The sequence below is a fragment of the Pezoporus wallicus genome, unplaced genomic scaffold (genome assembly GCF_028554395.1).
Source record: "Pezoporus wallicus isolate ANWC-B61680 ecotype Strahan unplaced genomic scaffold, APGP_CSIRO_Pwel_v1 contig_8723, whole genome shotgun sequence".
NCBI lineage: Eukaryota > Metazoa > Chordata > Aves > Psittaciformes > Psittacidae > Pezoporus > Pezoporus wallicus.
The window spans coordinates 896,619-916,368 of record NW_026635404.1 but is presented as its reverse complement, the minus strand read 5'-3'; the positions used below and the strand labels follow the sequence as shown (position 1 = coordinate 916,368).

Genomic DNA, 19,750 nt, shown 5'->3' with positions numbered 1-19,750 from the left:
TGGATCTCTGGTCCGTTCCAGCACAACCTTTCCCCTCTCCTCAGAACACTTACTTTTTAAGTGCCCACTTAAATTCTGTGCATGCTGCTGAGCCAAAATGTGTCCTTAAATACTTCACCTAATAAGAACTAAACTGCTGAGTCAGGGACTCTTAGCAAGAGCTCCTAAATGCCCATTCTAAGCTACACAAAAGCGTCGTTGCACAGCAATTAGCTAACAGAATTATGGTGCTGAAAAGAACACCAGAGATCATCCCATCCACCACTCACAGCAACCTTCACTACTGCATGTCTGTAACTGCTTTGTAAACATCCAAGACCTGTGACATCCATCAGTTGCCACTACTCAAATGGATCACCTGGTGCATCATCCTGCAGAAACCTGAGAACTAAGCAGCTATTCAGAGCAGGGAACATGTGCTAATCCAAAACTTACATCCCAACCTCCTTTCTTTTTGTAACCTTGAAGCCTCCCCATGACAGCTCATGCCAGGCAACCCAAACTGAGTTGCACTCAGAAGAGTGCTGCATTTAGAAATACAGCCAGTATCTCATGGCATTCATGCAGCTTTACTGACGGCTAATCTCAAATTCAGCAAAGCACAGAGCCCTAACAGAGATTAGATCAGTTGGATCAGGATGAATGGACAAACAGACGTCCTATCTAACAACACACAGCAGATCCCAGGAGCATCAGCTCCTTGTCAGTGCTCCAGGAGCATCAGCTCATGGGATGTTAATGGTACCAAGCCTATGCAATGGTTTCCATTCTACACACTCAGCAGGCAGCATGGGCCCCTTCTCTTGCTCCTATGTTAGCTTAATGGTTACCAGGGTGTAATGATAAAGCCCAGCCAGACAAGAAAAATCCCCTCTGGTCAGCACAGGGTGAGGAGACAGGAACCTCTCTTACCTGTGCGTGACATGGTCCACGAGATGCTGCTTGAACACCAAGCTCCACCTTTTGATGGTGTTCAGCAAAGATGCCTTGAAAGGCCGAGCATCCACTTTCATCCAGCCATGGAAGATGCTGAAGGGCTCGATGCGATTCACCTCCTCATAGATCTTCTCGTAGGAGTCGATCTGCTCTTTGAACTGCTGCAGTGTGGGGGGAGTCTCAGGGACCCCGTCCTCCGCATGGGCCTCGACTTCTGCAGCGGTGAGGATGTGCCCGTAGAGGAGGAACTGGCGGCAGAACTCCTTCCTGTCCTCTCCGTAGAGGTAGGAGTAGTGGTCGAAGGCACTGCGGTACTCGCTGCAGGCCACCATCACAGCCTGCACGCGCCCCATCAGCTCGTGGCGCATGTCAGCCAGATCTGCCATGTCCTCCATGTCAGCCTAGAGGAGAGGGGAGATGTGGGGGCAGCGTGGAACCTCCTCACCACCACACACCATGAGGGAGCTCCACAGCACGGACCTGGTAGTGGGGGAAGCCGCTGTGCTCGGCCAGCCGGGGCACCAGCGATGAGATCCCGTAGATGTCATTGAGAAGACTTTCCACCATGTCGTAGAAGCCATCGTTTGTGCCAGGGTCCATGGAGGGATGAAATATCAAATCCGGGATCACCAAATCCAGCTGCACCTCAAACAGGGGAGCGAGCCCAGCCTTGGGATCTGGTAGGGAAGAACGGAGATGCCAGGATCTTCTTCAAGAGGAGAAAAATGATCTTGAGCCACGTCTAACATCCTACCACAAGATGCACACATACCCCACAGGGACACAGACACCCACTCAGTGGGTCCAGTGACACTGTGCTGGCACACAACACAGAGGCTGATGGTCTGATACCCACAGGAGATACTGGATACGAGACACAAGTGATTTAAGGACTGGAATAAAATGCTGTGGAGAATGCCTTAAAGAGACCAGGCTCTCCAGCTAATCAAAAGGGAGCCTGAGAGCTGAACAATTACAGCACACAAGTACTTGCTGAGGAGAAAAACAACAGGAACCAAGAGGCTCTTTAATTTAGTGGAGAAGGGCATGAAAACCTCAGCAACTGGAAACTGAAGCCAAATGCACATGTGAAATTCTGTGCGTGTTTTGAACAAGATGGGCAGAACTAGATGCAATTCCCACTGTGCCTCCATATCCAGGGGGAAGTGTGCCTGGAGATGGGCTTTAGATGGACACAACCAGTTCTGGAGACTTCCCACACATGAGATTGTGTCACTTGTCCCTTTGTGCATGGAAGGGTGTAAGATTGATGCCCAAGCACAGACTTTGGATGATGCCTCAGTTTTGTCTGTCCATTAATCCCTGCAAATGATGCACAATCATTTCTATCCCTCCCCATAAGCAATGCTGGCTGGGAGATGGAGTCACCATGGAGATGAGGCCCTCAGTGACATGGTTTAGTTGTGGTACTGGCAGGCCTGGGGTAAAGGTTGGACTTGGTGATCTTAAAGGTCTTTTCCAACCTACCTGATTCTATGACCCTGTCTTGAGGCAGAACCCTCCCTTTGGTGAGACTGAAGCAGCCATCACAACCAGGGCAAAGGAACAAGCACTGACCTGTGTTTTCCAGGAGGTACTTGAGCGAGCACTCAATGGCAGTGAAGAATCCATCCAGGACTATCTCATCCACATAATCCACATAGGCCTTCCAGACGTCAGATGCTGGGTCTGCGAGTAAGAGGCTCTGGTTTTCCTGCAATTAAAAGATGCAAAAGTAGTACCCAAATCCTCGCTGTGCTCCCCTCAGCAGCCTCAGGACCCTCCAGCCCCCAGGAGGACTTGAACAACCAAGGGAAGCCCAGCAGAGCAGCTCTTGGCCCCTCTGCTGCTGCTCCCCATGGTCTGAACAGCACAGCAAGGACAGAGCATGGGGACACTCATTTGGGGCCATGATGCCCTTCCCTCCCCAGGACCTCTGTGGCGCTTTGCAGTTGGTGCTGCCCCTGTGAGCAGCACTGGTGATGCCACCACACCGGTTGTGCCAGCCCTCCTGCCATGACCACAACCCCATATTCTCCTTGGCCAATCTAGCAAGTGCCCTGGTCTCTTGGGTGGTGGCTGGAGGTGGCTGAGCCTGTTACAGCTGTGACAGCAGAACCTGGGCATGGGAGACTCTCACTGTGGATTCAGGGTGCAGACAAGGGGGTTATTGGTCCAGGGCTGAGTGCAGACAGCAAGGTAAGGTTAGCAACAAGAGCTCAGTGTCCCAGAGAGGCTCTCTCCAGTGTCCAAGGCTGGATGGTGACCCTCAGGAGCAAGCTTGACCTAAAATCTACCTTCCTCCAGGCCAAGTCCTGTCCCTGGTGTGGTAACACCTCACTGCGAGCAGGGGAGGAGCTCAGCTCTGGGCTTTCTCCGGGCCTGCAAAGAGGGGTCTCAGCTCTGGCAAAGCCAGAAAGCACCAAGGTTTCAGGCAGCAGCTTTTGTCCTGTCACTCAGCTGACCCCCGGACTGGCAACGTCACTGCTTGCTCACAGAGGGACAAGCCTGAAGCAGAAAGGCAGGCAGAGCCTCTCTGCTGCCAGGAACATCTTTCAGAGGAGGATAATTCCAGCTCCTGCTGCACGACTCCCATCTAGTGGCTCCACAACTGCCGGGACTGGAGCCAGGCTGAGCCTGAACGGGGTGCCAATGGTGCCCAGCACCACACACGTAGCAGCTCATTTAAGCCACCCTTCATTAACACTGGATGAGGCTTGCAAAGGAGTTAAGGGAGTTCATTTTTAGGTGAAACAGCTCCAGACATTTCCTCCAGTGCAGAGACACGAAGCCTATGAGGAGCCAATGAATCCCTAGGGAAGTTCCCTCTCACCTTCAGCAGGGAATGAATCCTCTGCCCTGACTCCCGGACCAGGCTGTAACGCTTCTCCAGACGGTCCTGACAGTCCTCTAGGACCAGCAGTGATTCCCTTTTGCAGTCCTTCCTCTCCAGTATGGGTGACACCCAGGCCCGCACGATGGTCTGGATCTCCTCAACGTTGTCTTTGGCTTTCTGTACCCTCCGCTCGAGGTCATGGACACCATCCATCACCGTGGAGATGTGACCACAGACACCTGGTAAACAGGAGATGGTTGATGGCTTTTCAGAGTTGCTGGGCCAAGCTTTTGTGCACCCTCCCTAAGACCAGCCTCTGACTTACTCTCTGTGGTCTCATGTATTTCTTACCCATCACAGACTTAACCACCTCGACCAACAGACCCATTTCCAGCTCCCCCCTGTCCCAGCAGACAGCCACAGCCTCTGCCTTCTGCCAGGAGCACCATCCTCTGGGGATATCTGATAGGTCCTGATTCCCTCTGTTCAGGTTTGATCTCCCACTGACTGCTACTGGAGAGCTCAGCATGGACAGGATGAGCACAACAGGCTGAGCATCTCTGCCACCATCACTTGAGCAGGGACCCATGGCCTCAACAGGTGGGCTGTGTCAGCCCCAGCTACCAGCGAGGGCTGCAGAGAGATGCAGGGAACTTAGGGTTCATCTGCAGGAAAACCCATCTTTATTACACAATGGAGAAAGAGGTTTTCACTGTGAGGACTTCTGCTCTGCAGGTACCCAAGGGAGGACACTTGTTCCTGTTCACACCACAAGCCTGATGACAGAAATGCATATTCCACCCGTGAGCAGTTCACTTTCACCAAGAGGAAACAAACTTCCTCCGCTCTACAGTTCAAACTGGTAAAGCAAGAAACTGCTTCAATCACCCTACAGCCAATGTGCACAATCCCACCCCAGCTGCAGTATTCCATCCTTCAGGAAAAGACGAGGTGGGCCTGGCTCCATCCCACTGCCCAGCCTTGCCATCTCCTTGATGGCACTGCTCACAGGGCAGCCTCTCCTCCCCAAAAGCCCGGCTGATCCTGAAGGGAGCAGGATCCTTTCCACAGCCCCAGCACATGAAAGGAATGTGGCAAGATGGGAGCTGCCATTCATCCCCCCCGTGCTGGCTCTGCTGGGAGTTGCAGTTGGGAACCAGGTGATGGAGGTTTGGCACATGGGCAAATCCCATGAGACCCACATGGATGTGCTCTTTCCCCCTGCAGAGGCAGCTCACCTTCCACCTTCCAGTTCAGTGTTTCTTCTGCCTCTTTCAGCTTCAAGTCAATGTCCTGCAGCTGCCCCTGTATTAGAGGGTATTCAACCTCCAGGACTGTCTTCAGGACCCTGTTGTATCTGTTCACCATCAGCTCCAAGTTGGCCACCATCTGCCGGAAGGATTCCCTGGAGGAATAGATTTCTGCTGCCACAGCTGGGATGGCTCCCATCTGGCTGCTGGACAGGTAGCTCACCTCCCTCAGCACCGACACCAGCTGCAGAGAGAAGGCAGAGAGCTGAGCATGGGACAATCCCACCCAGTGACTTTCTGAGCATCTTAGGGATCTGCTGCTGCTTTATTCCCAAAGCAGAATGCTCTGGAAAGAGCCTGGACACCCCCGACTCCATTCCATCTGTCTCCCATTGATCTTTGCCCCTGGTTTTCTTCCCAACCAAAGACAGCTCTGTTTACTACCCAGCCAGCCAAAGCCACGATGATCTCTGGCTCTCTCAGCTACCCTCATCAGTAGTCTTTCAGCAGCCCTGTGCCTGCAAGCACAGTTTAGCAGTTATCTAAGCCAAAGACAAGATGGTGCATGCTCAGCACACCACAGGATGCCACCAGGATGAAGGGTGGAAAACATCCCCTGTGGCTATTTGACTCCCACATTAGCAAGGAGCTTCCAAGGAGATGGACAAATCCTTTGACTGAGGGACCAACCTTGACTGAGCTCTAAACCCCAAAGACTTCCCTAACAGGAGCACGTCCCAGGGAGCAGGGGATGTGTCGGATTCCAGCGCTGCCCAGGCCCCTGCCATGCAGCACCTCCAGCAAATGACATTTCTACAATTGAAGAAGCAGCTTCTACAGAAGCTTCCACTCTATCTCCACACACTGCTGGCTTGGATCCCTGCTTCTCCTTTGGGCAAGGTGGATGGTCAGTCCTCCCTGTGCTGGAGGCATGCTTTAGGGGGGCTCTAGGGGACAGAGACAAGGTCTTAAAACTCCCCTAAGTCTCATGCACTGCAACAAAGGAAGTCCAACAGGAAGCAACCAAACTTTTCCTGGGCTTTTAACACCCTTTCAGGAAGCTCAGACTTCAGGTACATGTAACACAAACTCTGCAGGTGATGCCCCAACACCCCCACCAGTACAACTCCGGGCTGGAGATGCTGACACCCATTCACTGGCTACTCCGGGACTTTATGTCTGCCTTTAACCAGAATGTGCTCTGGTTAAACTGGAATTAAAGCCTGCAAAAAGGATGGTCCTTTCCAACCCTGACTGTTCCATGATGGTAAATCCATGTCAGCCATCACAGAAAGGGGTTCCGCAGACTCAGCAGCACAGATGTAGTACCAAGTTCACCAGGACCCCCTGCATACACTGGAGAAGCCCAGGCAAGCTCCTCGGCAGCAGTTTTTACCTGGGGATCAAAGTTGACTGTGATGAGTTTGGTGTCTGGGTCCCGCTGGATGAGCGGCTGGGCCAGGTTGTACTGGGATCGCTCAGACACTGTTTGGGACCAGTTCACGTAGAGCTTTTCCTGATACCTGCAGAAGAAAACCCCAAAGATCCATCATACAGCTACCAGCCCACCAGAGCGATGTATAGCACCAAAGGAGAGCCAAGGCCAGCCCTGAGGATGAAGAACATGAAGGAATATTAAAACCCCATCTATGTCATCTCCATGAGCAACATGGCTTCAAACACAAGCACCCAAAACCAGTGTCAGCATCAAGTCAGGAGGGCAAAGCTCTCTCAAGCATGATTTTCAAAAGCATTCAATCTAGAGTAACAGAGAAGCAGCTGCTGGGCATTTCCAGAGTGTCTGAGCAGGATGGGTGCACTACAGAGCCCATCAGCCTCAGGGGTATTGAGCTCTTGAAGAGCTCAGCATCACCGCTGGGGATGGAAATGCAGAGGGCTGACCTGGGGTCCTGGTAGCCCACATGCCATGGAGAGTCCCAGCACCCAAGCACCAGTGTCTTCTGAACCATGTTGTCACCTGAGCACCTTGGGAACAGCACCCAGCAAACACCACCTCTGTTGAGGGCACCCGGGATCCTCTGGTGCCTGCTTCCTTCTGGAAGGCTGAACCAGGAACACTCAGCCCCTGTTCTGGCAGTCAGAAACAGGAAGAGTTGGTCTCCATCCAACCACCTTGTGGTACCCAGCAGCCAGATGTCTCAGCTCCCTTCACTGCTGATGGAGAGCAGGCCCTGAAGGGGTATCTCCTTCCTGGGGAGGTGGCTCTTCCCAAGGGAAGTCCCGGAGAAACCAGTTCAGATGGAACATCAAACATCATGATACTAAGTCATGGGCAATGAATCTGTTCCTCCCATGGAAACTTCGAATTTCAAGATGGCACAGAAAGATTGTGGCATAGACACCTCCTCCTCTCTCACCAGGTGATTCCCTCTGGCTTAGAAAGAGACATTCCCAGGGCCTGGGCTTCCAAATGTGCTAGAAGGTGGCACACACAGCCCCAGCCTTGCCTGAGCCACCACCTACCTGTCGAGCAGCTGGATCATTTCTTCATACTTCTCCATCACCCTCCTTCCTTCAGCAGAGTCCAAGTAGCTGGGAGCACAGGAGACAAGCTCAGCATTATGTGTAGCTCTGCCCTAAATCTGCACCTACCCTTCCCAAGAGCAGCCACCACTTTGCAGGCAGGTTCTGACTGGGGACTGTGGATTTCATCCCCACCACATCACCCAAAACAAGGCACAAAAGCTATCCAAGGTTATCCAAAGGCTATTCAACCCTTAGTGTGCCCTTTATCTGGTATGTGCTTGACAACCTGCACAACAGGCTGTCAGTCTGCTGACAGATTCAATCCCTGGTGGGAAAGGGGGCTCAGTGCTGCTGGAGGAATACTGGTCTCTGACATACCTGATGCTCCCAGTTCCACACTATTTGCACAGAGCATGGCAGCCTCTGCTCACCAGCCAGCACTTCCCAAGGTCTAACAGGCTCAGAAGGAAGCAGCACTTGGCTCCTGGGAGATGCAGCTCTTTGTGGTGCCAAATCTGTGCCCTTCAAACAGGGAAGGGCAAAGGCATCCCAGAGCTGTGGGGCTGCACCTCCAAGCCCAGGCAGGCAGAGGAATTCCACCTTTTCCCCACTGTTTTATGTACAATATTCCAGTTTTCCTGGACACAACTGTTGATTTTAGAGGCCGTTTTGACAAAACCTGAATGAACATCAAAACCTGAGCTGTCACCACTGGGCAAGTGCTGCTTAAACCTTCTGCAAGTAAACAGGTCCCCCCAGCAACCCCCAGCAAAAGCATCTTTGGTTTTCCTATTGACTCCTTCCTCCCTTTCAAGCTGCATGCAGGAAACAGCATCACTCCCCCTCCCTTCTGCGGGGCACGGCTTGAAGTGATCTAAACCAAGGAAACAAAATCAATGCAGAATGTAGATCTGGCTTCTTCTGCATGGTTCCTTGAATTTGGCACCCAGATTAAAACCAGGCGTGAGAACTGTGCTGGGAATGCTCCAAGATCTTGTTACATTGCACTCATGTCTTTATAACAGTGCACGTAAACCCTTCCTTAATGCAGTACACATTGAGAGAAGGCTACTGATACTGCCCAGTGAGAACCCTAGAACAGCTTGGGTTGAAGGGACCTTAAAGCTCCCCCAGCTCCAAACCCTGCCACAGGCAGGGACACCTTCCCCTGGAGCAGCTTGCTCCAAGCCCCTGTGTCCAACCTGGCCTTGAACACTGCCAGGGATGGGGCAGCCACAGCTTCTCTGGGCACCCTGTGCCAGCCCCTCAGCACCCTCACAGGGAAGAGCTTCTGCCTGAGAGCTCAGCTCAGTCTCCCCTCTGGCAGGTTAAAGCCATTCCCCTTGGCCTGTCCCTACATCCCTTGTCCCAAGCCCCTCTCCAGGTTTCCTGCAGCCCCTTCAGGCACTGGAGCTGCTCTCAGGTCTCCCCTTCAGGAGCCTTCTCTTCTCCAGGCTGACCCAGCCCAGCTCTCTCAGCCTGGCTCCAGAGCAGAGCTGCTCCAGCCCTTGCAGCATCTCCGTGGCCTCCTCTGGCCTCCCTCCAACAGCTCCACATCCCTCTTGTGCTGCTGCCCCAGAGCTGGATCAGGGCTGCAGGGGGGTCTCCCCAGAGCACAGCAGAGGGGCAGGATCCCCTCCCTGAGCTGCTGCGCACGCTCTGGGGGTGCAGCCCAGCTGTTATGGAGATGACTTATTTTGCCCAAGCACATAAGTGGATCCAGGTACTCCAAATCCTACCCAGCACAAGCCAAACTGTTCCTGTGACCACAAGCTGCAGCTCCTGAAGCACTTTCTGTTATCCTGTGTCCAATGCTGCTGCTTGCAGGGCTCTTAAATGCTGTCTCATATAATGCCATGAGACACGGCAGCTGAGAGCACAGGGCACCACTTATTCAAGACCACCCATAACAAGCATCTGGGTGATGAGTATTCCAGAACTCTCTTTCCTTGATCTTGGGAGATTGCTCCTTTGTTTAATGCTGAGAAAGTTCTGCCAGTGCCCAAAGTCCTCATCTTTTCAACCTCGAGACTCAGCCCCAATCAACACGTCTTAGGTGAGTCCAATGCAGCACCCCTCTGCCACCCACAACTTGGATGATGTCAGAACCTGGGCAGAACCTTCCCCCCTCCAACTGGGAATGACTGCATCCATGACCATTGGATAATGTTCAACAGAAAGACAAACAGTGATTAACAAGACCAACTCAGCTGGCACGGACACGCACGCATGTGGGATGCGCCTCAAGTGACCAAACGGCCCCTGGATCCGTGTGCGCAGCTCCCGAGCCCAGCCCAGCGCTCCAGCCACGGGGGGCATGTTCTTGTGCACAGCAGGGGATCCTGGGGAGGGCACATTGAAACAGCATTTGGTTGAACACGGTACTTGTAACCTCAAAAGATACACCACCAGCAGCTCATCTGCACAAAACTGCTCTCCTTTCCCAGCTTCCTGCCTTACATCCAACATGTGATACACTGGGGGAGGTCTGTGACCAGGGCAAGTATCCACCAATCTCTCTGTTCCCTCTGTTAACCCACACTGGTTCCAGCAGTGCTGCCTCTCCCAGACTTGCCTGGCTCCAGTACAGCCTTCCTGAGGCAAGGGACCTGGGTGCTGTTCAACAGGACACACTCTTGTCCTCATAGCCTGACTGGAGTCTGACCCATGTCCTCCTGCACCAACCTTCCCGGGCCAGGATAAACCTGGAAAGGTTGATTAAAGCCTTGTTAAAGTCCCACTTACATTTACAGCATGACAGTGGAAACACAAGAACTTCATACTGAGGAGCACATGAGCAAGGCCCATGGGGTGTCCAAGGCAGGGCATAAGTGTGAGAGAAACCCCCTGTTAGAACCTTGCTGGGGTAAAGCTCATTCCCACTCACATCCCACGGACACACATTTAAACCATGGTCTTTTCCCCCCAGTAGATCATTTGCTTTAATACTAAGAACAGCTTTCCCAGGCACTTCCATTGCCACCAGGAGCTACAGAGGCTCAAACCATTTGTAACAGGGCAAGTCTTGCTCTCCTTAGAAGAAAGGAAATTGTTCCCCAAGAAATGAGTCTAAATAAATCATAATTATTAATAATAATAAATAATATAATATTGTAATAATAATATTATAATATATAATAATATAATAATAAATAATAATAAAAAGAATCTAAACCCCATTCCCTGTAGAACCTGTTGTACTCAGCATCAGCCACCCACCAAGCTCCAGCTCTGCCTGGATGTGCCTGGAGTAGATGAGCCTTGCATGGGCCACAGCACTGTGGAACATGCTGATGAGGACAAAGTATTTGTCAGCAGCATCTGCAGCGATCACTGGTCGCTCCAAGAGGCTCCCAAACATGTCCAGCAACTGCAGAGGGGAAGAAGCAGGAAAAGAACAGGGGAGAAATTCACAATGCAGACTTCAGCGGAGATCCACTGGGATCTCCTTCCCCAGCCCACATGCTTCATCCTTCTCACCAGCCCAAATGTCTGCACCAGTGGGTGCTGTGGAAAAGGGAATTCCTTTACCCTGCTTTTCCAAGTAGTCCCTTCCCTTTGTTAGAGAGATCATGGGATCACAGAAGCAACCAGGTTGGAAAAGCCCTTCAAGCTCATCCAGTCCAACCATTCCCCAGCCCTGCCAAGGCCACCCCTAACCCATGGCACTGAGGCCTCGTCCCCACGCTGTGTGAACACCTGCAGGGACGGTGACTGCAGCCCTGCCCTGGGCAGCCTGTTCCAATGCCTGAGCACCCTCTGGGGAAGGAATTGTGCCTCAGCTCCATCTAAACCTGCCCTGGGGCAGCTTGAGGCCGTTTCCTCTTGTCCCATCCCTTGTTCCTTGGGAGCAGAGCCCAGCCCCTCCTGGCTCCATCCTCCTGTCAGGCAGTTGTAGGGAGCCATCAGGTCCCCCCTGAGCCTTCTCCAGACTGAACCCCCCAGGTCCCTCAGCCGTTCCCCATCACACTTATGCTCCAGGCCCTGCACCAGCTCCATTGCCCTTCTCTGGCCCCGCTCCAGCACCTCAGTGTCTCTCCTGCAGTGACTTTAGAACCATATTCCAACTGGCATTCTTCAAATGTTTCAAAATCTGCTGTTTTTTCCAAACCCTTCCAAAGGGAATTGCTCTCACTTCCCATGGGCTTCTCTACAGACACTTGTTTTGAAATTGGTCATATAATCCCATTTCTTTTTCCTGCAAGATGAACACAGCAGCCTGGTTCCTGGAAAACCCCCGTTTCCACACCTAAAATCCATCCAGCTATTATCAATATGAACAAATTGATAACAACCATCCCCACAGGTTGAACGGCAGTTCCCACCAGGAAATCTTACAAAAAGCAGAAGTTCCCCCAGCATGCAGAGACACAAGTCAAATGTCTGAGAGCCTGATGTGCATAACGTGACTGCTCCTCCTGTCTGTTCTCATTGTGCCACTCTCCATTCCCATGGGCCTGTAGCTACAGCACTGCCCGGGATCCCAGCTCGGGGATATTCTCACCCATGCAAACCACAGGTGCCCAATTTCCCCCCTCCAGAAGACAAGGACCATGACCAACAAACCTTAAAGGCATGCTCCAAGTCCGAGGCGTCATCAAAAGCCTGGATGAAAACAGTGCCCAACCAGCGGTCGATGTCTTCTACTTTCTGCTGGAATTCCAAGGCATTTTGCACAAATTCCTGTGGGAAGACAGAACAGCAGCTGTGAGCCTGTGGAAGGGCACCTGGAAGGTACCTGCATCCTCCTGATCCAGGGATCTTTCCTACTCATCAGGCATTAAACCACTTGACCTGAAGGCTACACCACCATCCAGCCAACCCGCAGATGAACCTGCTGGGTCCAAATCCAGGTAGTTCCAAGGCAAAACAAGCCTGTGGTTTTCAGCTTGAATTGGCTGCAAATGGGACAACAATAAAGGCAGCTCGTAACACTGGCACCGGTTGCCCAGAGAGGTTGTGGAGTCTCTACCCTTGGACATATTCGACCTTGGAGAAGGTTAACCTGCCTGCTCACAGCCTTGCTCTGGCTGAGCCTGCTTTGAGCAGGGAAGGTGGAGGAGGTGATTTCCAGAGGTCCTTTCTAACCTCACCAGGTCTGTGTTTCTGTAACGTCCATCCTCTTCCTGCACTGCTTCTTCAGCTCCAGTTGTAATAAATCCTTTCAAATTCAAGTGTAAAACCCAGGTTTGTTTTCCTACAGGTAAGAGCCCAAATCAAAGCCTCAAAGTGGGAGACATCAGTCCTCCTGTCCTGGCTTGGACAAAGCCACTAAAAATTAAGCCTCTAAATATGTCTGTTTTCTGTGTCATAAGACAACGGCTTCTGCCACTGCCGAGCTCCAGCAGAGCCATGTGCCCTGGTTTAGCTACAAAAGAGGCTCTAGAAAGTATCAGGGGCTGCAAAACATAAGCACTGAAAGAACAAGCACAACTCAATCACACAAAGGCCATGGGGTCAGTGAACCCCCAGAGCCAACGTCACCCTTCCTCCTGTGCCCTCCCTCCTGAAGCAGGGGGGACACGGAGCAGCAAGATCCCCCAGGCAGCACTGGGGACAAGCCAGCACTGCAGAGATGTGCTGGGAACTGCAGGAGGCAAAGCACAAGCAGCCATCCCCACAGCAAAGTCCCAACACTTGAGAGCAAGGCACAGCAGCCCCGTGTTCCACTGCCAGCCCTGACACCTTCCACCCCAGCACAGCAGGGAGCAAGGCAAAGGCCTGCAGGAGCCAGGACATTGCCCCAGGATCACCTTCCACTTGGATGTGTGTCAGAGCAGTGAGACTGGAGCTCCTCACCATGGAGCTGCCCTATGGCCACTCCAGTTTTAGCCCTGGGACAGGCCTGACCATGTCCTGCTCCTGAGGCACAGCGAGCTGAGCCTAAAGCAAATGGGACAAGCATCAGAAGAAATCAAAGCTCCTCTCAGATCAGCCACAACCACAGGACACAGATGGGACCCCTTCAGAAACCCCATCCTCACCCTTCCTTCACAGCTCACCCCCAGGCCACGCTGCTCAGTGTCAAGACCAAGAGCAGGAGTTTGTGAACAGGCAGTAAGCAGGCCCAAGGCACAGTTGCTTTGCCCTGCTTGCATGACACATGCTGCTGTGAACACCTGTGATCCAGACAGCCACTGAGCCATGACCCAGAGGGCTGGCAAGATTCATTAAAGCACTACTGATAACACAGCATGGAGCCTTTAAATTCCAGGAGCACCAGATGCCAATGTGTTCATCTAGACAAGAGCAAACGCATCCCCAGAGGTTACCTGAGCTGGCCCTCATCACACAAGCTTGACACCAAGAGCAAGAAAGCAAAGAAACAGGGATGTTGGTACAGCTCAACCACACCAGCAAGTACCACATAGAGGGAAAGCTGGCGTAAAGGACATGGAAATCCCTGTTTCCCAGCTGCACTGGTGTCAAGTCCTGAGCTGGGAAGAGGCCAGCAGGACTGCATATGAGCCAGGGCTCCATGGCAGAGGAAGCTGTTGCTTACCAACACACACATTGCTGGAGTTACCACAAGCTGGTCCCACTTACCGTGTTGGTCAGGTCAAGGCAGTCATAGGAGTGCTCTGTCAACACCTTGTACACCTCCTGGAAGTTCTCATACATGTCCAGCACCTGCTGGCCCAGGGCCTTCCCTTTAATCCCACTGAACTCCATCTTTTCCAGCTTCATCAGGTCCAAGGCAGTTGCCAGAAGATCCTTCAAAGTCAATGGAGGACACAAGTTATATCGACAAAAGATGGCAACAGTGGTTGCTGTTGATGGCCGTACTTGCTGCCATTCCAAGGATGTCCCCAAGCCGAGTGGCACAACCAGGACAGGGGGAAGCTAGATGCTGCCTGTCCTGGTCACCAGCAGCTGCTCAGAACATGGCCCTCCCTAGGGGGACCTGCTGCTACCACCAGAAATACTACAACAACTCTAAACTGCTTTAAGGATGTTTAAAGGACAGGTCCAAAGCAGACCCTGGTCTGTCATGCACAGACCTCACAATCCCAATGTTAGAGGTATTGACCAAGAGACTTCTGATGTTTACAGGTTCACAGCTCCTGGCCAGACCTCCCTGTCTCCAAGTGGGTGTCACTGTCCCTGCTCAGCTCATCTCTGCAATGGGCAGGGACACCTTCCACTCCAGACAGCACGAGGCTGCCCCAACACACTCAGACCTGCTCTCTGCAGAACATCACCCCCAGCCCAAGGGGCCCTTGGCCACCCTGGGAGCTGAGGGATGAGGGGACTCATGACTCCAGATGTCCCTGTCTTGGATGAGCATCTCACAAGCAATGACAAACAGGGGCACCCCTCAACCACAGCATCCCAGACAGACAGACCATCAGGGTGTGAAGGTGTCACAAACCTGGTATCAAAGCGATGAGCTGGTGAGGAACATTTCCCTGCTCCTCCCCAGGCCCATGTGGCCACGCTCAAGGGGAGCACGTGGGCTCTGCAGCTCTGGGGTGTCTCTGATGGCAACAGGAGGACTGGGAGACTGTAGAGCCTTATTTACAGCTGTGAAATGCACAGCCTCCAGGAACTGCCATTCCCCTGCCCAAGAGGAGCAAGGAGTCCAGCAGGACTCTTTGGGAACAACACCACATTGACCAACCTGAGCAGGACACAGCTGCACCTTACACATGCAGCAGCAGGACATAGTAAAACAAAGTCCCAGCCTTGCTGTAACAGACCTAACAGCAAAGAAGTGCCCCATGCCCTGGTATCAGGTGAAGCGACAGGAAAGGAAGATGCCAGCAAGTGAGTTCATGGCTACAGACCTCTCCTGAAGGCTTGCAATAGTTTTCAAGACCAGAGTCTCACCTCCACCATCTCCAGTCTCTCCAGGAAGCTGTCCAGCCTTGCAAACACCATCACAGCAGGGAATTTCCACTCCCTCACTTCCTGGCCTGGTCCATAATATGTGTGCAGTCTTTCCCTTCTCTCCTCAAACGCCTCTTTGAATGCATTCAGGATGCTGAGCACCAGCTGCACCTTGCCCAGGCTCTCTTCCATCTCTCCTTTCAGAAGATCTTCTGGACACAGGTACACCGTGGCCTAGAAAAGCAAAATTTGAGAGGTCACTTCTGCTGCCACAGAGAACAAGGACTTCTTGCAGTGAACATGTCTGATCCCACCTCTCACATTAAGAATCCCTTCGCCAGGGAAGGATGGGGAATAGAAGGAGAGAAGGGACTTGCATGAAAGAACCCCCGTTGGCAAACACAGGCAGCATGGCCACGCACCCGCTGGATGAGGAGGTTGCAGATTTCCTGGAGCAGCACTACTATCCTTGCAGGCATGTTGTAGTGCTTGGAGGTGACCCAGATCAAACACACCACATGGAGCAGAGGGACCAGGAAAGGCTTCACCTCACTGAACTCAACCTTCTCGATGTCCTCCAAGTGGCGCTTGAGGGGCATCAGGTGCAGGTGAATGTCCTGAGCTTCGGCCAAAGCTGTGGTAAGAGATGGGAGAAGTGGTGAGACTGAACCAAGCTGTGGTGGGCTATAAGGTGGATGGAAGGTACCTGGGAAAACCAGGAGTCATGGAGCACACTCACCTACCTGTGTGCTGGAGATTGCTCACCCATGAGCACTGCTCACCACAACAGGATGTACACTGACATGAAGTTGAGCAACAGGGAGCTGGGACAGGGCTCTGTGCACAACCTGAGTGCACAACTGCTAAATGTTGCAGTCACCACAAAGGAGGGAAGGATGGGAACCAGAGGGACCTGGACACGCTTGAGAGGTGGGACAGTGCAAACCTGATGAAGTTCAACCAAGCCAAGTGCAAGGTCCTGCCTCTGGGCTGGGGCAACCCCAGGCACAGACACAGTTTGGGCAGAGAAGTGATTCAGAGCAGCCTCAGGAGAAGGACCTGGGGGTGTTGGGTGAGGAGAAGCTCCCCATGACCCACCTTCACTGAAGGGCACAACAAAAGAGAGAGGGGCAAAGGCAAAGGCAGGTGAAAACAAATCCCAACTGAAATGTTGCAGTCAGGGGGAGTGTTGCTGTAACTGGGTTAAACCCACATATTTGGTGTATTTTGATTAGATCCTTAAAGCTTTCATTACAGAACCATAGGATTAGTGTGACAAGGAACTCTTGGCTCCTTACAGAAGGGGGTTTTCTCGAGCCTGTATATAAACTGCACAGCATAGAGTATGACACAGATCCCTACTAGACTGTTTCTATGGGAAGGGGTGAAGAACAGAGTAACCTGTCAGCATGCACTTAGCTAGAAAAGCCTGGGTGATTTTCCTTGTAAGTCTTTAGTTCCCTCAACTGGGAAATGCAATCTTGTTTTCTCGCTCCCAGCTCTCGTCTCACTGCAGTGTGCCAGACTGGAAAAATACGGGAGAAGGCAGATTTGCTGATGCACATCACCATCTACAGGTCACCTGCCCCACAGCATCCTTGCAACCATCTCCCTATCAAGAAGGCCAGGAAAGCTGGGCAGGCCGGACCTTGCATTCAGGAGGACATTACTGGGTGGGGATGTGGGCAGACACATGGGCCATGCTCACACCATGCTGCAGCCGCTTCACAGCTACCAGGCCTCCAACCACAACGCAAAAGCTGGGGTAAATCCCGCTGCACTCACGTGAATCACAGGATCCCAGCCTGGTTTGTGTTGAAGGGACCTTAAAGCTCATCCAGCTCCAACCCCTGCCACGGGCAGGGACACCTTCCACTAGAGCAGCTTGCTCCAAGCCCCTGTCTCCAACCTGCCCTTGAGCACTGCCAGGGATGGGGCAGCCACAGCTTCTCTGGGCACCCTGTGCCAGCGCCTCAGCACCCTCACAGGGAAGAGCTTCTGCCTAAGAGCTCATCTCAGTCTCCCCTCTGGCAGGTTAAAGCCATTCCCCTTGGCCTGTCCCTACCTCCCTTGTCCCAAGCCCCTCTCCAGATTTCCTGGAGCCCCTTTAGGCACTGGAGCTGCTCTGAGGTCTCCCCTTAAGGAGCCTTCTCTTCTCCAGGCTGGACAAGCCCAGCTCTCTCAGCCTGAAAGCTTTATTTCAACAGAGAGTTCCCAGATCCCCTCACTCAGACCTTCGGGAAGGATCTGGCTCAACAGACCAGGGATCAGGCTTGTCCCAGCCTGTAAAAAAAAGGCAACAGATCAAGCACAAGCAGCCCAGCTGCACTCCGTGAACCAGACAGGGCCAGACACAAGGCTGCAGTCCCCTCAGTCACAGCAAACTGAATGACCAGGGCCACTACAGCCACACTGGGCTTGAGACCAGTATCATCAGGCTAGGGACAAAGGCCAGAAACCAGCACTATGGTGAAGTTGCCCCAGCACCTCACCTGTCTCAACATCCATGAGCATAGTGTTGAAGGTTGGGATGTAACTGCTCCCAGCTCTCTTCAGCACCTCTATCATGTTGCTGACCTTCTTGGTTCTCAGCTGGTTGTAAATACATTCCAGGTTCTCACACCTGCAACAACCAAGACAGATTACAGCTGCCCCCTCACACCACGCATTTCCCTTGCCCCTGATTCAGGATTTCCTTCAGCTCCACATGGGCTGAGTGAAAGGAAATGGGAAGAAGACACAGACAAACCCCACAGGACAAACAGTGCAGGGGTTCAGCATTATCACAGCTCTGCACTGCCAGAACACTTCTGAAGGAAGCCATGACGAGCTTCTGCAGACACCAGTAACAGCTCTCCTGCAGGAAGGGCTTTAAATGATGGACTGACACAGCTCGAGAGTTTGCAAAGGGCAGAAGGAAATACCATTCCCAGGCTCTTGAGCCTCTAAAACCCCTCTGGCACAGACAGATGAAGAGCAGCACTGCTTCTAGAAGGCACTACAGAACACTACACACTACAGAACACTACACCACATCATCACTTCCTCCTGTGGCTGGTTCCTAGTGAACAGTGACAGAACTCCCTCGAGGTGCAGCCCCTGTGCTGGGGGCAAGTTAAAACACAGCCCAGGGCCCAGTGACCTCCCTGACACTCTGCAGGCCTTGCTCTTCTCAAGTCATAGAAGCAGCAGCTCTGTGTGTCTCCAGCACTCTCTCTCCACCCAAAACCAGAGCCAGTGACCACCATGCCCTGGGCTGGCCCCCCAGGGTACCTGTTCTCCCAGAACTCCAGTTCCACCTTTGGGTTGGGGTTGCTGCCTTGCAGGAGAGGCTCTGAAGACTCTTTCTTCAGTGCTTCCTGGATCTGGTAGCTCCAGTCTATGATGGACGACTCAGTGGCATAGACCAGAGATTTATCTATCAGCTCCAAGCTGCAGAAAACAGACCATGAGGTTAACTTTGCTTTCCTCTTGCTGATGGGCAATGCTCGACCGGATCTACTTCAAATGACCCCACGGATGGCTGGAGTTTACACATTGCAGTCTAGCTTCACCTTTCAACACCCCAGAACAATGGAAACCCAAAAGGCAGTTGCCACCTCTCTGCACAGCCAGTCACTGTGGCATCAGATCCATTCGGGTCCAGGGGCTGACCTGGAGAGCCAAACCTCCAGTAGCATTATCTCTCCCTGTACTGTTCTCCCTGAATACATTCCACCTCCCCACAGCCATTAACTCAGTTCAGAGAGAAACTGCACAGAGTGAGCTGTAGCCCATGTCTGGGCCACATGCTTCCGCTCGGGGACCTCAGGAGATGTGCAAACACATCTGCTCTATGGACCTTCCAGACTTAGTTACTGTGGATTGGGCCAGGCTCACAGCACTGCCACAGTCAAAATCCTTGCCCCCCCCCCAGCCTCTGGCACCAGCTTGGCTTCTTGGGAGGACCAGGGTGGAAGTTCCTGCAGCTGCAATGACACGATCAGCTAGCAAAGGATGAGGGGTCCTCAGCTGCTGGATAATGCCTGGCTACACAGGGGCCTCAGCCTCCCATGGCTGCCCAGTGATCTGGACAAGGAGATCCAGTGCACCTCAAGCTGGGCAGGAGTGCTGATCTGCTTGAGGGTAGAAAGGGTCTGCAGAGGGATCTGGACAGGCTGGAGTGATGGGCTGTGGCCAACTGTATGTGGCTCAATAAGCCTCAGTGCCATGGGTTAGTGGTGGCCTTGGCAGTGCTGGGGAACAGTTGGACTTGATGGTCTTAAAAGTCTTTTCCAACCTGAAAGTTTCCATGGTTCTGTTCCACGGTAATAACTAGTGAGAAAACCTGGGGTTGCTTTCCTGGGGACTGGCCCTCAGGGCTGTAAGAGAACTTCAGAATCAGGATTGCTACCAGGGAGGTCCACCTATG

General features: G+C 52.7%; 1 protein-coding gene across 1 annotated transcript in view; it reads right to left on the bottom strand.

Moving 5' to 3' along the window:
• LOC130606909 (dynein axonemal heavy chain 9-like) overlaps positions 1–19,750 on the bottom strand; it is a 39,945-nt gene that overhangs the window by 16,425 nt on the left and 3,770 nt on the right. The window contains exons 3-17 of the mRNA XM_057423542.1: positions 18,613–18,771; positions 17,832–17,962; positions 15,762–15,973; positions 15,340–15,573; positions 14,056–14,223; positions 12,076–12,192; positions 10,729–10,879; positions 9,737–9,851; positions 7,507–7,575; positions 6,419–6,545; positions 5,011–5,266; positions 3,770–4,011; positions 2,515–2,650; positions 1,417–1,613; positions 913–1,337 (exon numbers count right to left, since the gene is read on the bottom strand). Coding sequence (XP_057279525.1) covers positions 913–1,337; positions 1,417–1,613; positions 2,515–2,650; positions 3,770–4,011; positions 5,011–5,266; positions 6,419–6,545; positions 7,507–7,575; positions 9,737–9,851; positions 10,729–10,879; positions 12,076–12,192; positions 14,056–14,223; positions 15,340–15,573; positions 15,762–15,973; positions 17,832–17,962; positions 18,613–18,771 — 2,739 coding nt within the window. The remainder of the gene's footprint in view (positions 1–912; positions 1,338–1,416; positions 1,614–2,514; positions 2,651–3,769; positions 4,012–5,010; positions 5,267–6,418; positions 6,546–7,506; positions 7,576–9,736; positions 9,852–10,728; positions 10,880–12,075; positions 12,193–14,055; positions 14,224–15,339; positions 15,574–15,761; positions 15,974–17,831; positions 17,963–18,612; positions 18,772–19,750) is intronic.